Source organism: Sinohyriopsis cumingii, unplaced genomic scaffold (assembly GCF_028554795.1).
Source record: "Sinohyriopsis cumingii isolate HCF-2022 unplaced genomic scaffold, ASM2855479v2 utg003142l, whole genome shotgun sequence".
Classification (NCBI taxonomy): Eukaryota; Metazoa; Mollusca; class Bivalvia; order Unionida; family Unionidae; genus Sinohyriopsis; species Sinohyriopsis cumingii.
The window spans coordinates 194,505-219,950 of NW_028316406.1; the positions used below are offsets into that span (position 1 = coordinate 194,505).

The following is a 25,446-nucleotide window of genomic DNA, read 5'->3' on the forward strand; positions in this document are numbered from 1 at the left end:
AGCGATATTTAGATATTCACTGCTGTATCAAATTGAGGCTACTAATAACAAACAAAGCCTCTCCCTTGCAAACAAGGAATTTAATATGTACGTATGAAAAGAGGTGTAAATTACGAAAGCAGGATAAGTTGGTAATTTTACATAGACACAAATATAGCTGTATATAGAAACATATTTAAGTAAGCAGTTCTGAATAGATATATAAATTATATAATGATTCATTCATTGGCTGGTGAGCATATAGAAAATTCAAAATGTAAATGGTACACCCGAAAATTTGATATGTTCTTTAACCTTCAACCGATTGAGACGAACGTGCGAGAACGAAACAGCAAGACAGACAAATAGGGAGCGACAGAAACAGGTAAATGAAAATTATGATTAAGGACTAAAGCACCGTCTCAGGATGATCTCACTACTCAGCACGTAACTTCACGAGAAAAAGCCAATAAATAACGTCACATGTCATTCAAATGTACAACTTATAAAACAGATCTTTATCTACAAGAAGGTAAGGAAATTATATTATATAATCCGTCATATATCTTCTTTCTTCTCTCCTGCAACTTTTATCCATGGTGCATATATATATATATATATATATATATATATATATATATATATATATGTGTGTGTGTGTGTGTGTGTGTGTGTGTGTAAATGAAATCATATTTGTATCCTTACAAGGCATCCTTTTGATTCTAACTTGAGCAAGCCATGTTTTCTATCATTCAAACCTAAATTAAAGCCCATATAACTAATAAAGTAAATTCAATTTATTTGTTCTCGTCTATTGTGCGAATTAAAATATATCAGTTAGGCTCAGATTACTTGCCATCAAACGCGTATTTTTGTCAATGCTTTGGTCATATTAAATTGCATTTTTTATGTATATTTTCAAAAAAATTAACACTCAGACAAACAAGATCATAATACGGATAACGAGAATCACACCCGTTATGGAATCAACACTGAATCGCGTTCAGACACCAATGTCCATTAGTTTCTTTGTTTATTTGTTTTAATTTCAAGAATTTTATTGGTATCTAGCTTTCATGTATCATCTGTAATGGGGATTTAAAATATACATAGTAAGTAGGCTATCGGCACACTATAACACAAATTATTATATGGTCATTTCGTTTTCTCCGTTGACTTTGCACTGTCAGAATCGCTCAGTATTTGGCGATATTAAACTCGCGCGCAAATTCATATTGCACTCATCAAGGAACTACTTTATATTGTAAAAAAACAATGGACTCAACCGTCGGCACTTTTGATTTGTAAACAAATCATATACACTAGATGTTTCGTGGTCCACCACATACAAGTTGCTTTGCTACATTCGCCGTTAACTTGTTTCATACAATGTTTCGGAGTTAGTCGGGCGATAGACGCCAGATTTCATAAAATTGCTGGGTTCCTACAAATAACATGCAAGCGACAAGGCATAAACTGTCCTCTTTAGCTGATAAGAAGACTGGCAAAAAATTTACTTAGTTTTACATCCTGAAAGTGTATTTTCTTTATTTTGCAAATCTGAATTACACGAAACATGTCATGGGTTCTCAAGCTTGATTATACATTTCGAAATTTTAATGTAAATTTGACTATATTCCAAGAGCAGTTACGTCATTCTAAGTGCACTCAAAATGAAATAAACATTATATTCCATAGCGTATTTTTGATACTTGAAATTAATAGACTACATATGTAGCCCACTTTATGATTTTAACATTCAATGACAGAACCGAAACAAAGTTTCAGATATCAACGCGCTGCTTCGTCGCCTCTAATATTTGAAGTACTTTCTGTAGAATTGGTATATATAAAACCAGTCCATAATCGTATAATTTCGTGACATCGACAAAAATACAGAAATATATTCATTAAAGATCAAATGGAACAATTGTTGCATTGCGCATTTATTCACAGTGTGACTAAAAAATCAACTTTAAGTAGACCAAAACGCCTTTTTGTTCGAAAGTTATGTCTAGCGCGCGACTACGTTTAACTTTATCTGGGCGGAGTTATTTGCGCATTGATTATGTTGCTGGTGTGTACTGATGCTCATCTGTATGTATTTTGGAATACGGCATAAATTCAGTTACTTTGTTTACTGTTGTGTATTTTTGTTTATATAATTAAGCCTTAGGTAGAATAAGAACTGTTCATATAACAAAAAAGTTATTGCATTTATATGCGTTCAAAAAAGAATATTTCTTCGCTGAATAAAATACAAAGATGTGTTAGTTGATTTTCTCAAAGTCAATCGAATAAGTTGTAAGAAAACAATGCACATAATGTACCGTATTGAAGGTATAACATTTATTTTCCTTATGGTATGATGGTTACACTGGTTACTTTTCACGTGACTCTGTCTATAGTAGTTGATATAAATTAGTTATGTGAATCGTTTATACAGAAATACACGCACGAAATAACATAAAATGCGACGATACATGTTTATTAAAAATTGACCATTAAACTACTGAGGAGAAGCCCTCAGAAAACACAATCGCCGGAAAGATATTTTCTATGATTTCATGGCAGCGAAGTAAAATATTTGCTTCGAAGTTCCAATCAATTATACATAGCGCTAATAAAATTCATACAGGAAACGTGATCGGCCCTAAAAAATACCGACGCCAATGATCTAATTGCAGAAGAGCAACAGCTGCAAGGAGAAATCGCTAAGACAACCGACTCACTCGTGACATACAAACGTCTGTTTTTGGTCGTATATAGTGCTTGTGGAATCATCGCCGCGACGACTGTTTCTCCATGGTAGTACTTTATGTTGGTTACTGCGGCAATCATGATATTTACAGAAGTCGGTTTACTATTGGTGTTCTGGGTGTCTCTAGAAAGTTAATCCGTTACTGCCCTCCAGAGCTTCTGCACCCCAAGTATCATTAGCGCAATTGCAAACTCTTTACCCGATGGATATCTAAGATAGAACAATTAGCATTACATCCTTAAAAGAGTGCTGTTTGAAACAGGTAACCACCAGCAACTCGCTTGTGCCGCTTGGTAATCACACTTTAACAACCCAAACATGTAATTGATTTATTCAATTGTAGGTTTATCAGTCTGTTGGCATATACAACTACCTATATACAAACTCAGTTCACTTTTCTTGATCTCATGTAAATTAAGAATGGGGCACCCCTTGGAAACCTCGCTATAAGGACCACGCGGGTTACAGTCGCATATTCACACGTGTCTAAATATTCCTGAGTGAGGAACGTTAACAGGAACCTATAAATTGTCTCAGGATTGAAAAACTGAAGCTGGTTTAAATTGACAATAATTTCATTACTGCACCTCACAGAACACACTCCCGAAATTAAAGAAAAGAAAACTGATTTTATTTATTTCAATAAGAACAGATATGAACAAACACTGTAGCTTTATCTGCAATATATGTTTTCCCACTTAGCGTAAGTTACTAAATTTGGAGATATGAACTTTATTTAGGCAAGTGAACATAAAAGAGGAGGTGATCATTTTATGATTCCAGTATAAACTGATATCTGTAAACTAAAGATATGGTAAGCTTTTTGAAACCCAAGCAATAATTACTGCAATGTACATTTCAATACAAATTAGTATTGTGTTGATCAGAATGTGTGTCTGGGCCTAACCAAGAAATAAAATCAAAAAATAAATTGAAAAGGGACAATAATCGTACGAACAACGTTATATTAACTTTCGCTATGCTTTAAACAAAACACATTTTCAAGTGCATTTAGTTAAAATCAGGAACTATATTCACTATCCCCATAACTGTACAGGATAGATAGATATAGATAGTTCGTGTATTAGATATTTATATTTACTATATACGTATGACTAGATAAATATTAACATAAATATATTATGCAAATTTATACCACTATAATTCTTCCCGGAATATACGATCACTGCCCTGCACGAGTTCAAGCATTAAGACGGTAGATTAGTTACGCTACGTAAGATGATATTTGAGCTTTCGTATTTCATAATGTGAAACTGTACGTACTTCATCGTAATGAAAAATTACTTTTACATAGTATTTAATCAATTAATATATATATATATTTATATATACATACATATATATATATATATATATATATATATATATATATATATATATATATATATATATATATATATATATATATATATATATATATATATATATATATATATATATATATATATATATATATATATATATATGATTGTTACATATGATTGTTACATATGATTGTTACAATCGGGTCGTAAGAAAGTTTACTCTCAGTTGCGTTTTGTGCCTTTGTCAATTAACTGATCGAATATATATTAACCGTAGTGCATTAGTTCAGCTTATAAGCTTACACTTTAACTAAGTTTCATAATATTTTCAATGCATACTATTACATTCACTCTGCATTCCTGAAAATTTAAACTGAAAATACAATTCATTTTATAGCAGCTGTTATATGACTTGAAAGACTCATTACATAATTAACCAAGTTTAGCTCTTATGTTCCTGCAATGAAAATCGGTGCAAAACCTCACATTTTCAACCGTCATAGGTGCCCATGGAGTTCATGGCTGTGTTTGCTCGAAAGGTCTGTTTTTTAACGTCCTTCCTTTGCATTACTTTAAGCCCATAGTTCTTGCCCTAATTCATAAGTTGATTGTTTTCTACGTAAAATGCGCTGCGTTTCCTTCTAAAGCTTAACTCATCTCAATCTTTATCTTTTAAAGTCACATGATATTTTTCACTCTCAATACGTAATAATATTCACTGTGATCCATGATTGAAGCAATAAATGCATGGAAAACATACCCATTTAATAGTTTACAACATTGTGATCTAACCAACGTCGGGTCAACATTGGTATTGAAATAAAACATGCTTGAAGTTATTAAAACACCCTTGAAGTTTTCATTGATGGTGCCAATGTAGACTATGCAGTCTTGCATTAACTTTCTGCAGTTTGATGTCTTTGATGATGGCGCTCATTATCTCCTTGTAAGAGCACATATGAAAATTTGAAAGTGATGGCATCGAATTTCTTGCAAAAGTAAGCGACATTGATAAGTAGGAGGATCTCAACCAGAAATGTCAGTTAATGTATGTGGCTGAAAAAAGGCTAACATACGATTTGCATTTGCTACAATCAAGGAAAACACTCTGGATATACTATTGTTATCTACAGCTGATTTAATATGTTCTGTTTAAGCAAGGCAAACATAAAGGTAATAATAACATCAGCGACTGGTGCCTATACATCTTCAACCGAGTCAGGATGGCTTAATGGAAGCCTACATTAAAGAATGCCACAGTATAGCCAACAAGCCACTATGTGAGTACTTACCGGTATCAGAAGAAAGCATCTTGTCAATCTTGTCCACCACGGCCAAATGTGCATACAATACTTTATTTATGCAGACGTGGATGCACTTAATGCGTCGGCTGAAGGGCCCGACAACAATCCAGTGGAAGTCAGCATGCAAACAATTGCTATCCAAGTTCATTGTGGCAACTGCTATATAATTAACTACTGAAATGGAGTCTTTATTTGTTAGTGTTTAACCAGGACAGTAATACGATAGGAAACTTTATCAGGTACCTTGGAGGTTCAGCTAGAAGAGATCGGTGAGTTGCCGTCCATGACGCATGTAACTTCAGACTACTCATATACAGACGAGAAACAAAAGTGAAAGCTGTCATTCACAATTGTATTCACTACATTGTGCAGGATGAACACGAGCAAACTCTGCGGAAAATATCGGTGCGATCCAATACAACATAGAAAAGCATATAGTGTTTTCACTGGGATATTGGCCTTTTGTAGACAGGCTCTGTTCTAACAGCGGCATCAGCAAGATGGCTGCCAACCTAACCAAGGATACATTTCTAGTCACATCATGGTGCAACATGTATAATATTTACTTCCATCTACCTCTACGAATACAAGAGCAGCTGAGAGCATTTCATATTTCCCAAATGAAGCTTTCTACAGCTTAGTTGATCTGACATTTTTGACAAAGTAGCACACCAACAAAATGTGGCTCAAGATAGACTGCCGAAACCTTAGAGATTATGACGTTCACTAATTATGACAGATATTGCTCCTCCTGTTGGGTGCATTTGAGACCTTTAGGGAAACTTGGCAGACACAATGGAATGAGATGGTATACATTCGTGAAAACGACACAATATTAGCTAGAGCACCTGTCCGACATATACAAGCATATTTTCATTCTTAAGGACATTCCTGTGCAGCGACACTAACAGAAAAACCTACCGTTACTTCAACAACCCATATGCAAATTCACTGGTTGTGCTTGGCTTGTTAAATTATAGGAACCTGAATCTTAACAGGAATGTGTCATTGCAGTCCACATGATATTACAGTTTGACCAAAACATGTGGGCTGCTCCATACATGAAGTTCAACACAGATCTAAAAACCAAGGTCAAAACAGAGGAGACAAAAGACCTCTCCAAGCTGATGAACAACACTTTATGGACACAAAGCCTTCCTTCATATTGTCAAACAACGTGTAACCTTGAATATGAGATAATTACTAAATGCACTTTCCTTCTGAGATTGCATCCGTTTCACTTGCAAGTTTTACATAATATAAAATTTGTTTCGTATTATATCTTTCATCATTATTGCACTGAATTTGATTCTTTCAAACCTTACATGTGTGTCCTCCTTGTTCAAGCTAATATCTTTACATGAGTCTATTATACATTTTCAAATTGGACAGGCATGTTCAAGACATCAAAAATTTAGCTCATCAAAGTCATTTGCATGATATACATACTTACAGTATATTTACAGCATCGACAGTTTATGTTGGATCGTGAGCATCTATTACATCATCATCTTCGTACCTTTTCATATGAATAATCATATTGAATACTGTCCTCAGCCATTTACTATACATAGGATTGTTTCAAAGGCATATTCTCTCTGTTCAGCTCTGCTGTTCGTGCGATGAAGGCACAATTGTGCAAAAAATGACTCTCACAGAATTGTATAAATCCCTTTATTTATTCAATACCTGTACTCGGGTTTGGGTTTTTTGTGTACAACGATACCCGATGGTCATTTATGTATATTGTACCATATTTCGAAAGAGTGAGTTCGGTTCATCCTATGTCGCACGTGCGAAGTACTTCCGATGGGAAAAACCGAATAGTTCCAGCGCATAGACTGTGTATGGCTGCATCGTATGTGTATAAATGCCTCACCATATGACGAAATCTTTACAATACGGAACGTGTTTCAGTGAGCAGTCTTCTTAAGGACTTACACATCTTCAGCTGTAGAGGTATGCGATTTATTTATTAATTCCTTATGTATGTCATAGGTTATACCTATTGTACTTCCACGTTAACGTTTTGTATAATTTCTATGTAACTCCGGTTTCCCTAGTATAATGCAAATATTTTCTCGTCTTATATGTGACTTAACAGGAGATTTATATTCGCAATAAAGTTGCATTTTATTAAGAAATGTTTAGTACCATATGACTCTTATCGGGCACGGGTAGGTTCACTTATGGGCCTAATTATTGATTTGTAATGTTGTGCCGATAATGTAATCTGCACAGATTACCGTATATAACGTCATCATGTGTTCTTCTGTATGCCGTGTCATTCTTCGTACACCGTGTTAAATTTATTTTTAGCTGATCAGAGTCGACGTGATAACGGCTGTATAAATAACCATAAAAGCTGACAATAGCAGCCGTAAAGCTGGTTGAGTAGCAGATGATCGAGCGTTGTTGACCTATTTGTGAGCGCTGATTGATTGACTCACCAAGAAATGGGATGGTGGTCGGTGACTACATGTAATGCTGGCTGCCTGGATGACGAGTGTGACTGGCAGCAAAGTATTCTGGTGACGGAATGTTTTGTGTAACAGTGTTTAGAGACTGTAAAGATATTTTGTATGATATTTGTCCCATCGTATCATCATTTTACTATGTGAGTAAAGTACCTCATTTATCACTATTTAAGTGAATAGATTTTACTATGAGTAAAGAAACCTCAATTGTGTTATTTTATTAAAACACACCATTCTTTTCGTCGTGTGAAATGACTATGAATCATTAACCTTTGTCCCTGTCCTGTATAATGTCATTTACTTGTATTCACATTTAGTAGATTCGTACGGATTGTGTTAATGTTTCCAATATTTGGATCTTATACACGCACGTGACAATACTATTATTTTTATTTAGGTCATTCATCTATAAACCTTGTATTTATATCAACATCAAACGTGTTCTTTTATACGTCCGAAATCCAACCTTGTTATCTTGTTACAATAACATTGTTGCCTTCCAAAATATGTCTGTCTCGTCAGAAAAATGTCATTGTTACCTTCTACCAAAAAGTACATTCCTTCAGAACAATGGCATTGCGGTCCCCAAAAGCCTATTCATTCAGGAAATTGAATATTACTGTTCCAAAAAGGCATGTCCCTTCAGGAAAATGACATTGTTGGCACAAAAATTGGCACAATTAGCTTGAGACATTTGTAGCAAAAGACTGTAGCATTGGTTCGCGCCATTCTCTGTTATTTAAATAGCTTTGAATGCATCAGATCCAATTAAAAAAGAGATTGTACTTTATTGTGGAGAAAGCTTATAATATTTTCCTTTTGCAATAATCAGAAGAGTACAATTGGGAATTGAACACAGATATCGCAAGTGGATTACACGAAGAGATGACCAGTAAAATGTATGATAGTCGATTAATATGGACAAGAACATTTAAAGAACATGTATAACATTGTTATCAATGCCTAAAATGTCAATATATGAAAGCATTGCCCGATGGTGAAATTTACACTGTGGCATAATAAATTACTTGCACCATTCCTTTTAAATTATTCTCAACAATTAAAAGAACATGAATTTATTTGTATATTATCCACAACAAGATATACTTGAAATGTTTTGGAACATATCTAATAAAATGTCAACTGTAACAAAAGATAGCAACATATATCCAACATAAAGCTTATATCTTTCCGTCATGGTTTTGGAAAACCTATCAAAGCATATAAATGATCATCATCAGTCATGGATATTGAAGAACTTGTAAAGCTAATCGTTATTGTGTCTTTTAGCCAATTTACAATTTTCTCCCTCATAGCACATGAGCCTTTGCATAGTCCCGTAACAGTTCAATCAGAAGTTCTTTCCGTCTCTGTCCTTCATTGCTTATGAATTTATCAAGTGCCTCTATGCTGTTGCTTTCAACCAGCTCCTGAACTTTCTGCACCAGTTTCTTTCTATCAACATCAGATAGGTTTCCAAGCACTTCCACCATTGACTTGTAGTCATCTGATTTGAAGTACCCGGCAAACGATCCTAGATAGATATAAAATACAAAGAACTTGATTAATATATTAAAGAGTATGTATAATATATGAAAGAACTTGATTAATATATATTTAACTTGTATGTATAATGTGTGTAAGAACTTAATTACAATAGTTAAATATTATGTTTAATGTCCACTCCGTGACACGCAACACAAACATATATAAACTGTTTGATCAGGGTCAGTGCAGTTGTCTGGGAAATATCACTCACAGTTCATTTTGTTCAAAGGTGTATTGTATATGATTTTATGGTCTTATACCATGTTGCGGTCATATCGATACGCTGTCTGCAGCGTGGCAGTAAATAGCAATGTTTAGCACTGGGGCATCATGTCGCAGACACGTAGCATGATGTACTACTCAATCGCCTTATCCTGACACCAGGTCGACCAGTCCTAACACTAGCCTCTTAATGCTGAGCGCCTAGCGAGGCAGCTGTTAGTTCCATGTTTATAAATTTTTGGTACGACTCGGCCGGGGGTTCGAACCAACGACATCCTGCATTCGAGGCGGACGATCTGACCAATAGATTACCGGATTCGTCGGTGGGAAAAGAGAGAATGCATTATATGGTTTGTCTTAATAGATATGTCGTGCATGAATTTTATGTATTACTCATTTTTGTGAGTAAATACTCACACCAACTGTTCCATAAAAGTGCCTTCTAATATAGTCGTCAGAAACTTTAGTCTAACTATGCATACTGTATTTGGTAATCAAGCACAAAGATCGCATGTACCTCATCATTCTCTCCATCTTTCTCTCTTGTCAGGAGCTGAAATTTGTTTCACTTCATTTCACAGATCATAAAATCATTAATGCTTAATAATATATTTCCATGCTGATTACAGGTACAGATTTGTTTCGATACTGCTTGAATATGAATGGATGATTTAGAATAGTGTATTTTTTTCTCTAGAATGAAATAACATCGATAAACATGCAAATTCTTTCAAAATCCCGTAGCTAGTAATTCTTTTCAAAATAAATGTGTGACTTGAAGCAAAAACAGTTTATTTATAAATTACAAAGCGACAACCTTAAATGTAGACCTGTTGAAAAAGTGTAGAATTCCCGCTTAATCTTCATGTTCACATCGCAATTTCCCGATGATGCATTTGTACATCTCACCAAGATTCTTTCATCTTTCTCTCTGTATTCCCGCTTCTCCTTGGTTTTACTTAAATGTAAGCTGTAGTTTCTATTTTGTGTCAACTGTGATGACCTGCCACTGAATCTTTTCGTTTAAAACTGCAATTCATGCCCTGTCCTATATTAAGAAACAAATCACACCCTAGTGCATTCTCTGACTCTCATTTGTTCGGATGCTAACGCACATTCGCTACTAAAAAGACCTATAATTCAGTTTTCCCCTTATTTATATCATAGATTATACCGCTATGTAACTATTATCTCTTAAAATAAAAAACTTTATATAACCTGATACCGCCTAATACAATTAAATACATGCATATATCAGTGTTTTAAAGAACTGCCCTACAATAAATGTATGCTATAATAATTTGTATTTGCAACCAATGGCCTTTATCACTGCACCTCCACAACTGTCACATGGCAAATTTGCACACCCTGATAAAAAATATCTTGACTTTGAAAATGCTAAACTCTCTTTCCCTCATCCACATACTACATTCACTACTTTGAGAGATCTTATATACAAAATTTCATTATTATAACGATGCCAGTTAAAGACGTGGAGAATACCGTTTGCCATTATCTTGCCAAAAAAGTACATTATATAACTTGAATACCACCTCAAACAAATTAAATATATGACCATACCAGCCATTTATAAGACAGTTCTTTAATGAATGGTCTTATATTTAGGGTATGCTCTAATCAGTTGTAATTGTAATCAGTGGCCTTTATCTATGTACATTCACAATAGTCACATGGTAGGTATACACACACTTTATGTGTATGTAACCACTTTACATGTATTATACTGTAATGATTTAGACAAGAAAAGCAATTAAAGAAAGAAGTCATTATGTAGGAAAAAATGAAAATATGCAGCAAACGAGTCGGTCTGATCAAACAGGTGCTCTTGTCGAATGTACATCAATCAGCATTTTGTTTTAACTTTAATGTCTCAAACCTGACACTGAATTAGATGTAATTTTAAGCAAATGTACAATCGGAAACAATTACAGAAAAACGTTATTGTGAAGGCTAATTTATGTATTCATTAAATTATGCATGCTATTTTGTGTTTCGTTTGTCACTTTAAGTTATTATTCATTTTTCATTTATCCTTCATTCTATTTCCATGTCAAAGGGTTACAAAACTGTCTGAGCATCTGTATTGGCCATCCACCTGAAATTAAAACTATTGCTCCTGTGACATTTATCATTCAGTCTCGGTAGACATCAGTCTTTTGAAATGGTCCGTCAATAACCCAAACCATATGGAAACCCAAGGGATAAACCACTGGCTATATGCAGCTAAAGTGATCAAACACTTACTGAGGATTGCCTACCAAAAGCCTAACATATTCCTGCTACAGAGAGCAGCTACCGTCTAAGACAGGGGTGCACAACTATTTTCGACCATGAGCCAGATGGCATTAAGACCACACAAGAGCCGCAAACACTAATGTTTTAATATAATTACTGCTCACGGACCAGATTTACGTGATGTTTTGATTTGTCATGAAGGCCGGATATAACACGTTGGCTAACCGGATCCGACCCAAGGGATGTACACCCCCGATCTAAGGGCAGCCAACAAAAACTAACACAACAACTCAAATGATCAACCACTGGCTGAAGATGGTCCACCAACAGCCCAAGTCAATTCCAGCTCAGTTCCAGAGATCAACTAACATCTAAGCGAGGCCCCGCAATCACCAACATGCGAACTCCAGTTATCAACCACAGACTAAAGACGGTCCATCAACAACCCCGGTATATCCCACCACCATATATAAATTCCTGCTAAACATGGCCTAACTTCACTGAACAAGTTTGCGTGACCGTGATATCTAATCTCGTTAAAGCTGACATGACCATGATATCTAATTAAAGCCGACATGACCGTTATATCTCAATAAATCTGAGATGACCATGATATATAATCTATCTAATGCTGACATGATTATAATATCCAATTAAGGATGACACAACCATGATATATAATCGAATTAAAGTTTACATGACCATGATATCTAATTAAATATGTCAGGACCATGTTATCTAAATCTAATCAAAGATTTAATGACCATGATATCCAATTAAAGATGACAAGACAATAATAACTAATTAAAGCTGACATGATCATGAATAGTTATCGCTGACATGACCATGGTATATAATTAATGATGACATGACCATGATATCTAACTAAAGTTGACATGGAAATTATATCTAATTTCTTTAATGTTGAGATGACCATGATACATGCTCTATTAAAATTGACACATGTAGTTTACTATATTTTGTCTATAAGCATGTCTCTGACTCAAAGATTAAAGATTACATACCGGCAATACCACCAACGAGGGCACCTGGTGGCCCCGCTACAACACCCCCAACTGCAGCACCGCCAGCTGTCCATGCCATCTGCTTGAACATTCCTGAAACCATTTTGTTTACAAAAAAGGTATTCTTCGAAAGCAATTATCTGATAGCAACATTAAAAGTACAGAGGACGCAAATTCAAGTATTTATACTTAATACATGAGAACACTTCTACCCTTTAATATAATGAACAAAATTGTCAAAAATGCTATAATATATATCATTTAGGCTTTGAATTAGGTTCACAACTGAACAAGAAACAGTGATTCATTTGTGTACTAAATACATCATAATAACAAAATGTCTCCTAGGTAACCAACTATCAGGTAAGATGGATGGCATGAATACATACCTGCCAAACCCTGAGTACGAAAATATTGAATGTATGTTACAAAAATATTGGATTTTCAGGAACTAATACTAATTTTCAAAATTTTAGTGGATGTGTAACTACTTACAATATCTGCAACCATCAGCAAATTAGAACAGTAACTTAATTATTTAATGTAAAAGATGCATGTGTGTACTCATGTTCCTTCTGAATGGGCACCTTGTTCAGTATCGATTTCATTGTGCCATATATCATTGATGATCTGATATATGTGCGAGTTTTTTTTTTTTTTTTTTTGCTGAACTGTTTTCATTCTAGCAAACGAGCAATTCTCTGCGATTTTATTGTCTGGAAATGGTGATAGAAACAAATCGCAAGCAAACATATTAAACAAACAATTAAATAACGAACATACACACCGAAAATTATCTTATTTTATTTCTCTCTAACATCTTGGTAACTTTCAAAAAGAAATAAAAATGCATAATATTTGTTATCAACATACACTAAATTCGTTCTAGAACAAAACTTATAACAAATGCTCTGAGGCCTCTTCACCTTCCTATCGACCTATATTTATTTTAAACTTAAGACTAGAATATATAAATATTGAAATTATCCAGAGGATGTTAAGAAGGAAATCCTATGCATTGACATTTACTAGCAAACATTAATTACTTGCGTTGGTTATATTACTGTACTTTGCGTTTGTTATATTACTGTACTTAGATTTTGTTGACAAATTTAGCATTTCATGCCGATTTAAATTGTGAATACTTTTTCAATTGACAAACATTAAGAAAATCTTTAACAATTTCTCTAGAACAGCTGAATCAGCTAATTATAACTAAGTTGCTTTAAAACATTTCTATGAAATTTTCTTCTTCTAAATAATTGTTATTATAACTGCCACTTGTTTAGTCTTTAATTTTAGCAGACAGTCTTATAAATAAAAGACATGCACAATGAAACAGAAGAACGGAGGTAGATATGATATGATATATATATATATATATATATATATATATATATATATATATATATGTGTGTGTGTGTGTGTGTGTGTGTGTGTGTGTGTGTAATAGATAAATGGGTAAATAAAATTTCAAACAACTAAAAAAATGACTGAGCAAAGGATGCAAGAATTAAATGAGAAATTAATGACTAAAACAAAGGATGGAATTAATAATAAAATAATGTAAGAGATGAGTGACAAAAAGAGCAATTACAATATATTCATATTTAAACATGAATGAGAACAAACATAAGAATAATAACAAACATAAGAATAATAACTATGTAAGAATAGCAACTGTCCTTACCATTTCACAAATGGACATTCGAAATTTAATTAAACAAGGACAGAAAATGCAAGGTGTACATTTCAACAATGAACGGAGGCTACTTCTGAATGGGGGCTTTTGCTTACATTTTTTATGAAACAGAGCAGTAAACGAATTTTCCTTTTAGCCAAACGTTACCAGTCTACAGTATTTAGAGAACATACAAATGCAAGACAAGTCTTAATTTGTTTCATCTACTATCTGGGCTTTATTTTATCATTGTATATTCTTTGTACACATTGATATGAATGGATGATGCAACACAGGGAGTATAGGAAATAGCATCAGCATCACATTTTGCATACTACAATACTGTTCTGTTTTTCTAAATAATAATGTGGTGCACCCAGGATCTCGTGAGTATATGACATAAATACTATTTATGTCAAATAGATGAAATAGTAACTTGCATTATACAAATCTGAACCTGAAAGCCTTACAAGAATGACAAAAATCGTCTCATTTGTAGTTGTTCTTTATTTCACATAACAGTTAGGTTACTATATTAACAATGATTTAGACTTGTCTGTGGAAGATGGGCTATGAGATTGTTGTTCCTGCAAATATGGTGTTCATTGGAATGCTCGTACATATCTATATGAGCACACTCTCTTCTTTCAGATCAAAGCTAACAAACGAAAACGTTTCTCAATCCCTGGCAAACCTCAATAGATGCAGCAGCTACTTAAATCCAGCTAGAATATTCTAATTTATTATCACTATTCAGGTTTGACATCACTTCATTAACTCCTAGCTGTATGTGATAAATCAATCTAAAAAATAAATCTTACATATACCTGTGATGACATTCCCTGGTCCATACAGCTACCAATAATTGCTAGATAATTGAAATTTCTTGTACGTAACCCAACCTTTAGCATCGACTAATTGAAATTAAAATTCTAGAGAACTTTTGTCATTACCTCCTTGCCAGGATAGCAGTATACAGTATTGGCTGTTCAGGCGCACTTTTTAATAGTCGCTTAGAGCCCTTCTTTATGAAAATAACAATAAGAGTTAGAAACATTTTTATAAAATCTCGATCAGGACATTCTAAATCAAAATCTGGAAAATATTTTTTTCAATTTTCAAAGGGTTTATTTTACAAAACAACAGCTTTATTTTATATTTTTTAAAACTATACTAGTATTTTTAGTTAACTAAAAACAAATTACAATAATAAAATGTCACAATCGTTTGTTTTAACACTCACATCAATAGGACTTTTACCTGTTCTTGCACAAGTGCCTTCACGAGGATAAACTTTTCCAATTTTAGTTTTACAAACAACAGCTCGTTATTTGCGCAGCCGAAACATCAATAAATTGAACCTTCATCGGTTGATAAAAGAATCTCACACGTTTGTGTCCATAACGGCCAAGCGCAGCTGATCTCATTGGGGAATACAATATCAACACCAACATCTAAACAATCTGACGGCCACGGTTTATTCAACGGAACGTTAAACACTCGATCACCAACATCCACAATATAAGTACCTCCAGGGTGTTGTTAGACAAATATTCCTACTTGTTACTATCTCAACAAACCTTGCTTCTGATACGGCAACTGCTGTTTCACCACTTTCATCATCGTACAACCTTTGTTTAGTTACCATATAGCTAAACCATACCGTACTTATTAACGATCAAACTTAAATTATCAAGCTGGTCCTGAGACAGATTATATTTTAGATGTTAATTAGATTTTAACTTTTTGACATTAATGTTTCTTAAATCAGGATGATTATGTGTTTACCATGTTGTTTTTTATACTATATATCGATTATTTATCTAAAATGCTTTGTTAATAAAAAAAATAATTATGTTTGTAATAAGGCGGTCCAAGTATGATTCGACCAAGCGTGTTAGTAACACGCTCAGTTTCTAATATATTATCACTTGTTGCATTATAATATGACATTGTTCACTAACGTTTTAACGAATTTCTTTTTCAGCTCATTGTATTTCTGAGTTCCACTCGCCTACGTCATTGTTGTACGATAATCTTGATTCGTTTCTCCCAGCAGTAATTCGAATTTAAGTTTTGAAAGAGAATTTAACTGTGTGGGGCTATTGATTTGTTATCAACGCTCATCATTGGTAAATTGTCACTCATGGAAAATGTGATTCATCGATGAATCTGGTGGTATTTGTTTTATTTTAGATTTTATTGTATTGATTGCCTTGGATTAAAAGCTTACTTTGTTCCTCTTGATACATAATTGGATGTTCCACAATTAGGCTCATTATGGTGTGATCTACATTAATTTCACCATCAATTTTGTTAAAATGTAATATGTTTGTCAATATGAAAATTATCATTGTAATTCTTTCATGAACAACTGTGCATCTGTTAGCGTTGGACGATTTGATAGTTTTAATCTTGGTGCAGTGTACGTATAATTGTATTCGCAAGATTTTCATGTTCCAGCCGGGTTTTCCTTTTCAACGCGATTGTATAATCCACAAACAATTTCAAACAACTCCATATGGATAGCGTCACTGTGATGCGGTGGCGACTGCAGCGGCATCATCGCGGTTGACTGTGGCGCTGTAGTCTGATTTGTCACTGTTGCTGTTAAATTAGTTGCCACTGCTTCTTGCCACATTTTGTAGATTATTGTTGGTACTAATTTTGTACGTTCTAGCGATTTCACTCACGTTCACGTTAACATTCGAAGCCATAATTTCCTTGATTTCGTCATTGGACAGCTGTTTTCCGCGATGTGCATGGTAATATATTAAATGCATAAAGTTTTTATAATTTACGAAAATAAATAAATGACGAAATATGTCATATTCGATGAGCACTATAATGATTATTAATTGACTAACAGAGTATACGAACTGCTTATACACCACTAGATAGCGCTTCTAGATGTATATAAAATATGGAACTCGTGGTAATAACGATATTCAAGAATGCTAACCCGTCTAAAAATGGGTAAAGATAACATAGGGTATATATGAGTTTGGCTGGCCAGGATTTGTTAATAACGAAATGAAGAGTTTAGTAATAATAATCCTGTTAGATGCAACTGAAGAAACAGAGACATTGTTTTATTAATATAATGTTTGTCCACTGTCATCAAGGATGTGTCTATACTGACAAATATACGTTTGATCATGACCACTCAGAACGTCTAAGTTATTGCGTTTTCAATACCATAGGGTTTGCATAGGTTTACTATGGCAACTGAATTGATACCATGAGTCCTAAATATATATATTTACTCTCAAATCATGTGTCTACACATTTTATGACATACTTTGCCTCACGAACTTTACTCAATTAATAATCTTTGAAAACGTCCACATCACAGGCATTAAGTAAACAATGATTGATACATGCCACCCTCCCAAAAAGTATAAGCATAATAAGTACTATTACTCGAGGCAAAAGCGTATATAGGGCGTACAAATTGTAATTAAATATCATATTCCTAATTACAGCATGTTTGGAAAAAGGGTTATTTTGACAACTAACTAAACTATAATGACACCTAACCTGGTTCTGACGCTGTTCCAAATTCTTCTCGCAAAGGGCAAAATCTATATACATTAGAACCAGAATAAAATATATACTAAAGTATTTTTTATATTTAGCACTCACTTCAACTTGTCTACATGTGTACATTTCACTGATAGATCTTGAAGTGGAATTCTGCAATGCGCATGTTCAAGTTCTGAGAGTGATGTATTACATTACTCTCGTATTCGTCTTTTAAAGTCTGTAAAATGGTGTTGATTTCTTTTAAAGTTTGTAATAATTAATCTGCGCGAACATTTCCCGTCATATGCCATTCACAAAATAATCAATCGATCAGGCAAGTTCACTTTTAAATAAACCCTTTTGTTTTCTTTGAAATGGGACATCTGCAGTTGCCAGAAATAACAACAAGGAAAGCACTGTTGCAATATTATTATGCAGCACTCATCTTTTAAAGAATATCCTCAACTTTACTTAAGTAGAACTAAAGAGATGATAATGCAATTACATAAACAACTTTGTCTGGCTTTATTTTAATGTTATTTTTTAATGTAGCAAGAAAGCGTAATCCATATGCAGGCCTGCAGAAAATGTAATTTCGTGCAGAAACAGCATAATGATTACACTAAAAGCGTAATAGATGGTATGTATGATGATGGAGTCAGATAGAAACTGAAGAATACGTATAGGTGGATTAAAAACGAATATTGCTGACAATATCTAAAAACAATAGATTCATAAATCAATAGACAGAACATGATACATTGTATACACCTTTGCTTGTTTTCTTCAACTCTTCATTTGTTTCCAGTAACTCCATGAGGTGTTCGTAGTAATGTTTATCAGCCATTATATAACACCCTTTTGGTTAAATCTGACGAAAGAAAAAACAATTTAAGTTTAACAATAGACTTTTAATAAACCTGTAATTTCAAAGAGGCTAGGGAAAAATGGATTAAAGATGACATCATATTGTAAGTTTTTCTTTGATGTCAGGTAGCCTGTCAGTCGTTCTAAGATGTAATTTAGTATGTCAGTTTTTCTTTATGACAGGCAGTCTATCACTTTCTATATGATGACAAGTAGCCTGTCAGTTTATCTATGATGACATATAGTCTGTCAGGTTTTCTATGTCAGGTAGTCTATTATTGTATTTATGATGTCAACTAGCCTGTAATTATTTATATGTCAGATAGCCTGTCAGTTTTCAGTAGCCTTATACAAGTGCTGGTACTAATACCCTTGCCGATTTCGCAATCGTAAGACGGAAACCTTTATGACCAAAAGGTATTCACTTGGGTTTACAATGGTACACTATGGTATGAACAAAATATTGTAATTCATTTTAATTAGAGGTGTTTTGTTTACATATAATTGCCTTATGTGTCATTATCTAAACAATGCTGTATTCGTCCTTCTTTCTTGCCATGAATATAATTCTGAATATAAGAACTATATTAGTCTGTAACAAACGAATGATGAAATCTGAAATGCCATTGAATATTTTACTGAATAATTTAAGTTTCGCAACTGAAAATAACTTTTACTGTCTCACCACGATTAACTGACGATGTACCCGTTCATATCAAGTTAATGTCTTACAATATATGATTAACCGACGAAGTGCATTGTGTCCATGAAGCTATTGAAAGTATGATATAATAATTATGATTAAACGTTTCTTTAAGAAAGCCAGAACGAACATACAGTGGGATACACCCCACATCGTACATAAACCGAAGTAAATCCGTTTACAACAAAAACATTCCTTAGAATCCCTTAGATTTGTGACGGCTGAAAAAATAATGCTAGCTTGACAAATGGAACCACCAGGAGACCAGAACGTGTACTTAGAAACAAACGTGATGCAAATGCATCTTTCTGGGGGTTAAGCTTCAAGCATCGAAATCTCTCCAGATAAAAACACTTTCGCATTAATTATAAGTGATTTAATTGGGTAATAACATAATGTTTCCTTCTTAACTTCGAACTGTTGGCATTTGCAAGTAAGCCATTGCGAAAATTAAATGTGTTTTCCGCACATGAATGTTATTAACATTACAAAAACTATCTCAAGATTAATGACCAATAACAATTACGTTAACTTATTGAAGAAAGAAGAAGAAAGAAAAACAAGGAGTGTTTGTATGTAATACTTTTCAAGAATTCCAGACGTATGGTTTGGAAAAGTATAACGTTTATAACGTTTGGTTGTAATTAAAACTCGTGAGATCTGTTACCAGAAACAGGTGCATTTTCCCAAGAGGTCTGAATGTTTTCGGAGAAAAATTCTTGAGCCTTCATAGGGAAATACTATAAACTCCCTCGCAGACACTCACACACACACACACACACATGCATTTCAAACGTCTGTGTTAACTCCTATAGTTTTACCTATGAAGGTCTACAAATTCACGCTGTTTAATTTGCCATAAAACTATTTAAATTTGTAACATGTTGGTACCTATTCGTCTCTAAGACACAAATGCTTTCAGATTTGTTTCTCATAATGAAATAATAATGATAATTACAACAAGAACAAAAACAACAACAACAACAATAATAATAATAAATAATCATAATAATAATAATAATAATAATATAATAATAAACTGATATATTGAGTAATTAATGGTAGAAAGAAACAAAACGCATACTCAAAGCTTCCTAAACAAAAAAATCTTTAGCTTAATTCTAAAATTTCGATAGTCAGACTGAGTTTCAATCTTAAAAAATAATTAGCGTATGTTTATTATTTTTCACTCAGTATATTAAACAACTATGGCATGCTTCTAAAACAAAATTGAAAATAAGTCATGCAGAATAATGCGATTTCACTGGATAAATTTATTTTTAGGATCATATTTCGCTGTTCATTTTCTAAACACAGCAGCCGAGCAAGACGTCTTTTCTTGTTATGTTAGGATATAATTTAACCAACAGCCTGTTTGCAAAAGGAAAATGCTCTTGAAATATATTATGGACTGAATTAATGAAACAAAGACTTTAAGTTATCACACATGTTTAAGTACTTTGTGAAATTTCCATGTCACGTTTGGCAAATACACACTGAAAGAATAATAATAATAATACTAGTGACTATATCTCGTTCTCTCTTTGCATCAGTTACTCAAACACCACACACGCACGTTATTAAATATCAGCAAACCAAACGCAAATTTAACACATTACATTTGTTCGTAAAATTCTGTGTCTAATTATTTTATTAAACATTTTAGTGGTTGCAGGTATGGTGACGGTGGTGGGTCCAGAAAAATCGGTATGTGTATTTAGCACATTGAAAGGGTTTTTCTTAAATCTGTATTATATTTGATGAATTAATCTTTAACCTTATATTGCTCTAGCAAAACTGTAACATATTTAAGATATTGAACACACAAAATCTGAGACTAGCAGAATACTTTGACATCTATTGTTACAAATCTTGAACTAAGTAACAGAAACGAGTGAAAACCGACAAAGTGGATCTGAATTTCAAAAGCAAATTGAAGTTTCTGACATTATTTTAAAAAATTAATATCCTAGAATGGGTCCCTAATTTTCTGGTACGCCTCCGTAGCTAACATTAAGTAACAGTAAAAAGCGAAACTCAACACATTGAATACAAAATTAACAAATAAGATATTTCCCTAGGTTGCATAGTGAAATGTTAAACAGTACTTATTCATTATGATATAGGAGATAACTAACAGCGTTATAGACGAAACTATATTCTTTTTTACTGTACTTATTCGAGGTTTTCGGAAGGTAGGGTGGCTTAATAATGTTTACTTTAATCCCGTCTTTAAAATCATTCCTTGGGTACATGGGATGGTAGTTTTGTTTCAAATCAGGCGAGTAGGTGAGAGTAGGTACATTATATATGGCAATAGAGATTGTGACTTTAAACTAGAATTATAGTGTCCAACGGGAGATAATAAATGTAGTTTTGCTAATAAGAGACTTACATTGTATTTTATACTGCTTCTTTCGCATCTAAAGCTGTGGATGTCAGTTTGGTTTGGGTAGAGATTTTATAGAAAGAGTAAAAATATTGTATAAGTGAGATCCTAGGGCAATAAGGGGAGACATGGAATGTATTTGTAATGATGAGTGACAAATTTTATTTCTTGTTGTGCTTTTTCATCATATCCTCTGTGCATTGGGTGGTAGTTTTAATTGAAATAGGAAGGTAAGGACCTTAAAGATGAAATTATAGATTTTTCTTTATTTATAAAAAGATTATAAAGGTTAATGTAGCCATTTGGGTTATTGGTTTTACTTAGAATGGATTGAAGTCGCCCGTAGCCTGTTGAACACGGTTTACTCTATAGGGTTATAGTGGAGATATTAAAAGTACGTTTGAAATTAGGAGGATAAAATAATGGTAGTCCTTCGACACAGAAAATGGTAGGCACTGAGATGGCTTTGCAGTCCCAGTCTTGACTTGCATAGTCGCTGACAGACGGAACATTAGAAGTATAATTTCAATAGTAGTAACAGAAAACTCTGACCTGTGGCGACGTTCCCGGGCTGCCACCGTCTTTTATTTTCAAGAGCAACGAACGCTTTGCGGGTGACGACACGCAAGCGGGTTCGGTCGTGAGCTGTTAATTCCAAATTCGGCAGTCCGAGGCCTCTGCATCTTTAGACTGTCTAATAGAATGTAATTAATACCATTGCATTGTCGGTCTTGACTTATACGGTCATGTGCTAGTTTCCCCAAAAAGAATTGTTTCAGCGAAGTTGGACCGTGTGCACCATTGCTTTGACTTTATGTATTCCACTTAACTTTCAAGTGTCATCATCGAATACTACGGATTGTAGTGAGGTCAATTTTATTTCGAATAAAAAGATAAATGATTGATGTGTAGAATGAATGTTATAACATCATTTCGGTTGGATGTGCAGACAAATTCGCTTTTAATTCTAAATAGAACAAACATGTGATAAACATAGGGAATCGACTTAGATCTAGAGTGATTGGTTTATTTCTTGGTGGAGTGGTGATGATATTGTAAATTTAACGTCTGTCACGTGTGTATGAATTCTTTAGTGTGTGCCTTGGACAATATCCCTCCCGTTTCCTCAGCCTGTCTTTCCTATAGTTACAATGATGAAACAAATATAAATGGTTTTGTGAACATTATAGTTACCTATTTGCTTTAGCGCAGAAATGTACTTTATCTCGATGGCACAATGATACTGCCCTTCATGATCAAAACAAATCTAATCTAACTTTTAAACACTACCAGTATGATGATATTTAATATTTTGTACATGAATATGGAAGGAACAAGCCCTAATCCTTCCTCTTCATTTAAACTGAGCGGGCTTTTAACTTTTAATAAATGTTGATTTTGAAACCTTGCATTCATTTGTATCTTTTCATGTTTTAACCCTCTCTCTGTGATTCACACAGTGACTCGCATGAACAGACCTCACACACATTGACATGCAAACAAATACCTACCTCATTTTAAACGTATGTCTTCACACCACATACAAACAAACATGGCGTATTTGTTACATTACCATTCGGCTCTCAAATATTTTGACCCTATTTCACACAGGGCCAGCAACTCCCCTCCGTTGGTCTAAAGTGACATCTACTCTTTTGAATCTGCATTTTAACTTTGTATTTCTGTCTGACTGTCTCTGTTACACATTCTCACACACTGACAGACAAATTCCTCATTTTGCAAAGTATGATATCAAACACATACCGTCACCTCAAGCAGCTACACTGTTAAAATATATGACCTGACTTGGTGTCTATGTTAAATATTCACTTGGTACCTTGAAGCTCTTTACCATAATCCTTCCCTCTCGCTCCGTTCCCGCCCCCAGCATTCTTTATTATCTTAATTATCAAAGTCATCAATAAAAATGTGAGAGGAACATATAGTATTATGAAGTGAATCTAAACTAATCCTAATAAATGTCTATGAAATCATAAATTAATTTAAGGTTCCTTACAAATTTCAAAACAGGAAACGTAATGGTATTCCAAAAACGGTGATGATATCAAGATGGCTTTGGCCAGAATTCCTTCGAAATAATTTCAGAGTTCTAGAAAAATAGTCTTGTTCAAAATGAGCATCTTCTATTTCCACTGAAAAGTCACAACAAATAGGTCTGTTGTCGAATAATATATAAGTACAATATAAAACACGCCTGCAGACTTACAACAGAAGCACAGAAGGAAGAATGACTTCAAAATCTGAATGAAATTGATTCTCAGTTCTCTCTTTATATATTCTCCGCCTACCGAGTCTTTATTGCGCTAAAGACTCCACATGACGGACATTCTAACTCGCTTTCCTTCGACTTTGCCCATTCAAGTGATCCAGCCAAGCCATTGGGAAGTTACCTAATTTTTGCAGAAACAACCAACCCAATCAGTCATTGAGAAATTCAACCAATGACGCCATTACATCTTATTATTAAGACTATTATTAATAATTGTCAACACATACGAAAGCATAGATTTATTCATTCCAAACAGTTTCCGTTCTATCCTTAGATTAATTAGACGAAATATCACAAAATATATCATGTACAGCCAATGACCTTGAATAAAAATTACAAAAATTACATAAGGAGTTATATATATCTGTGTGTGTGTGTGTGTGCGTGTGTGTGTGTGTGGGTGTGTGCGTGTGCCTGTGTCCGTGTGTTCGATGTAGTGCAACATTGAAATGGGTGTGCATCGATTTGAGGTTAGTTAAAGTCACACATCTCGACTGATACATTAGGATTAAACAATATTTAGTGTTAAATGACACAATGTTATAGATTTCATTAAGTTATGTCTGAGTGTATTCCACATCATTATGAATGTAATTTGATGATAAAGTGCTACACTGTAAGGAATATGTAAGGCCCAAGGCTACTTACCCCTCCAGAAAGCTGGCAAACCTTGGAATACAAATAATAGTAATTGTTAGCACATACTACGAGGTAACAACCAGAATTGAAGATTGTAACAAAAAGAAACTAGATTCACATTGCATCAACATCAATTTGACATCCGGTACTTGACTGTAGTGGGCCGTCAAATCGCACATCATCTTCTCTTCCTCCTTCGTGGTAAATTATATATGCTATTGTACTAAAATGACCTGCTTGTATTCGTTCAACATGATCGTCCCATTTAAATAAGTGTGTAAATTTAAGTGCATATCATGGTTTAGTTCTCTTTTTGCACTCAGTTTTGACGCAAATATTCATAAACAAGTCCAACAAAATCCCCATCAATGTTAGCATCCACTGTCAATGGGTATAACATTTAGTCTACATATTCCACAACTTCATCATATTGGTCATAATACATTACTTATATG

General features: G+C 33.9%; 1 protein-coding gene across 2 annotated transcripts; it reads right to left on the reverse strand.

Annotated features, from left to right (window-relative positions):
- Positions 1-8,614: 8,614 nt before the first annotated feature.
- On the reverse strand, positions 8,615-25,156 carry LOC149769862 (uncharacterized). Of its 2 annotated transcripts, none has more exons than XM_089949715.1 (4): positions 25,001-25,156; positions 18,875-18,974; positions 12,898-12,990; positions 8,615-9,380 (listed from the first exon to the last, which is right to left on the reverse strand). In XM_089949715.1, the coding sequence occupies exons 2-4, from the start codon at positions 18,948-18,950 to the stop codon at positions 9,157-9,159; spliced, it is 393 nt and encodes a 130-aa protein (XP_089805841.1). In that variant the 5' UTR covers positions 18,951-18,974; positions 25,001-25,156; the 3' UTR covers positions 8,615-9,156. The 2 variants fall into 2 exon arrangements, with proteins under 2 accessions (XP_089805841.1, XP_089805843.1); XM_089949717.1 differs by lacking the exon at positions 25,001-25,156 and adding an exon at positions 24,080-24,313.
- Positions 25,157-25,446: the final 290 nt, after the last annotated feature.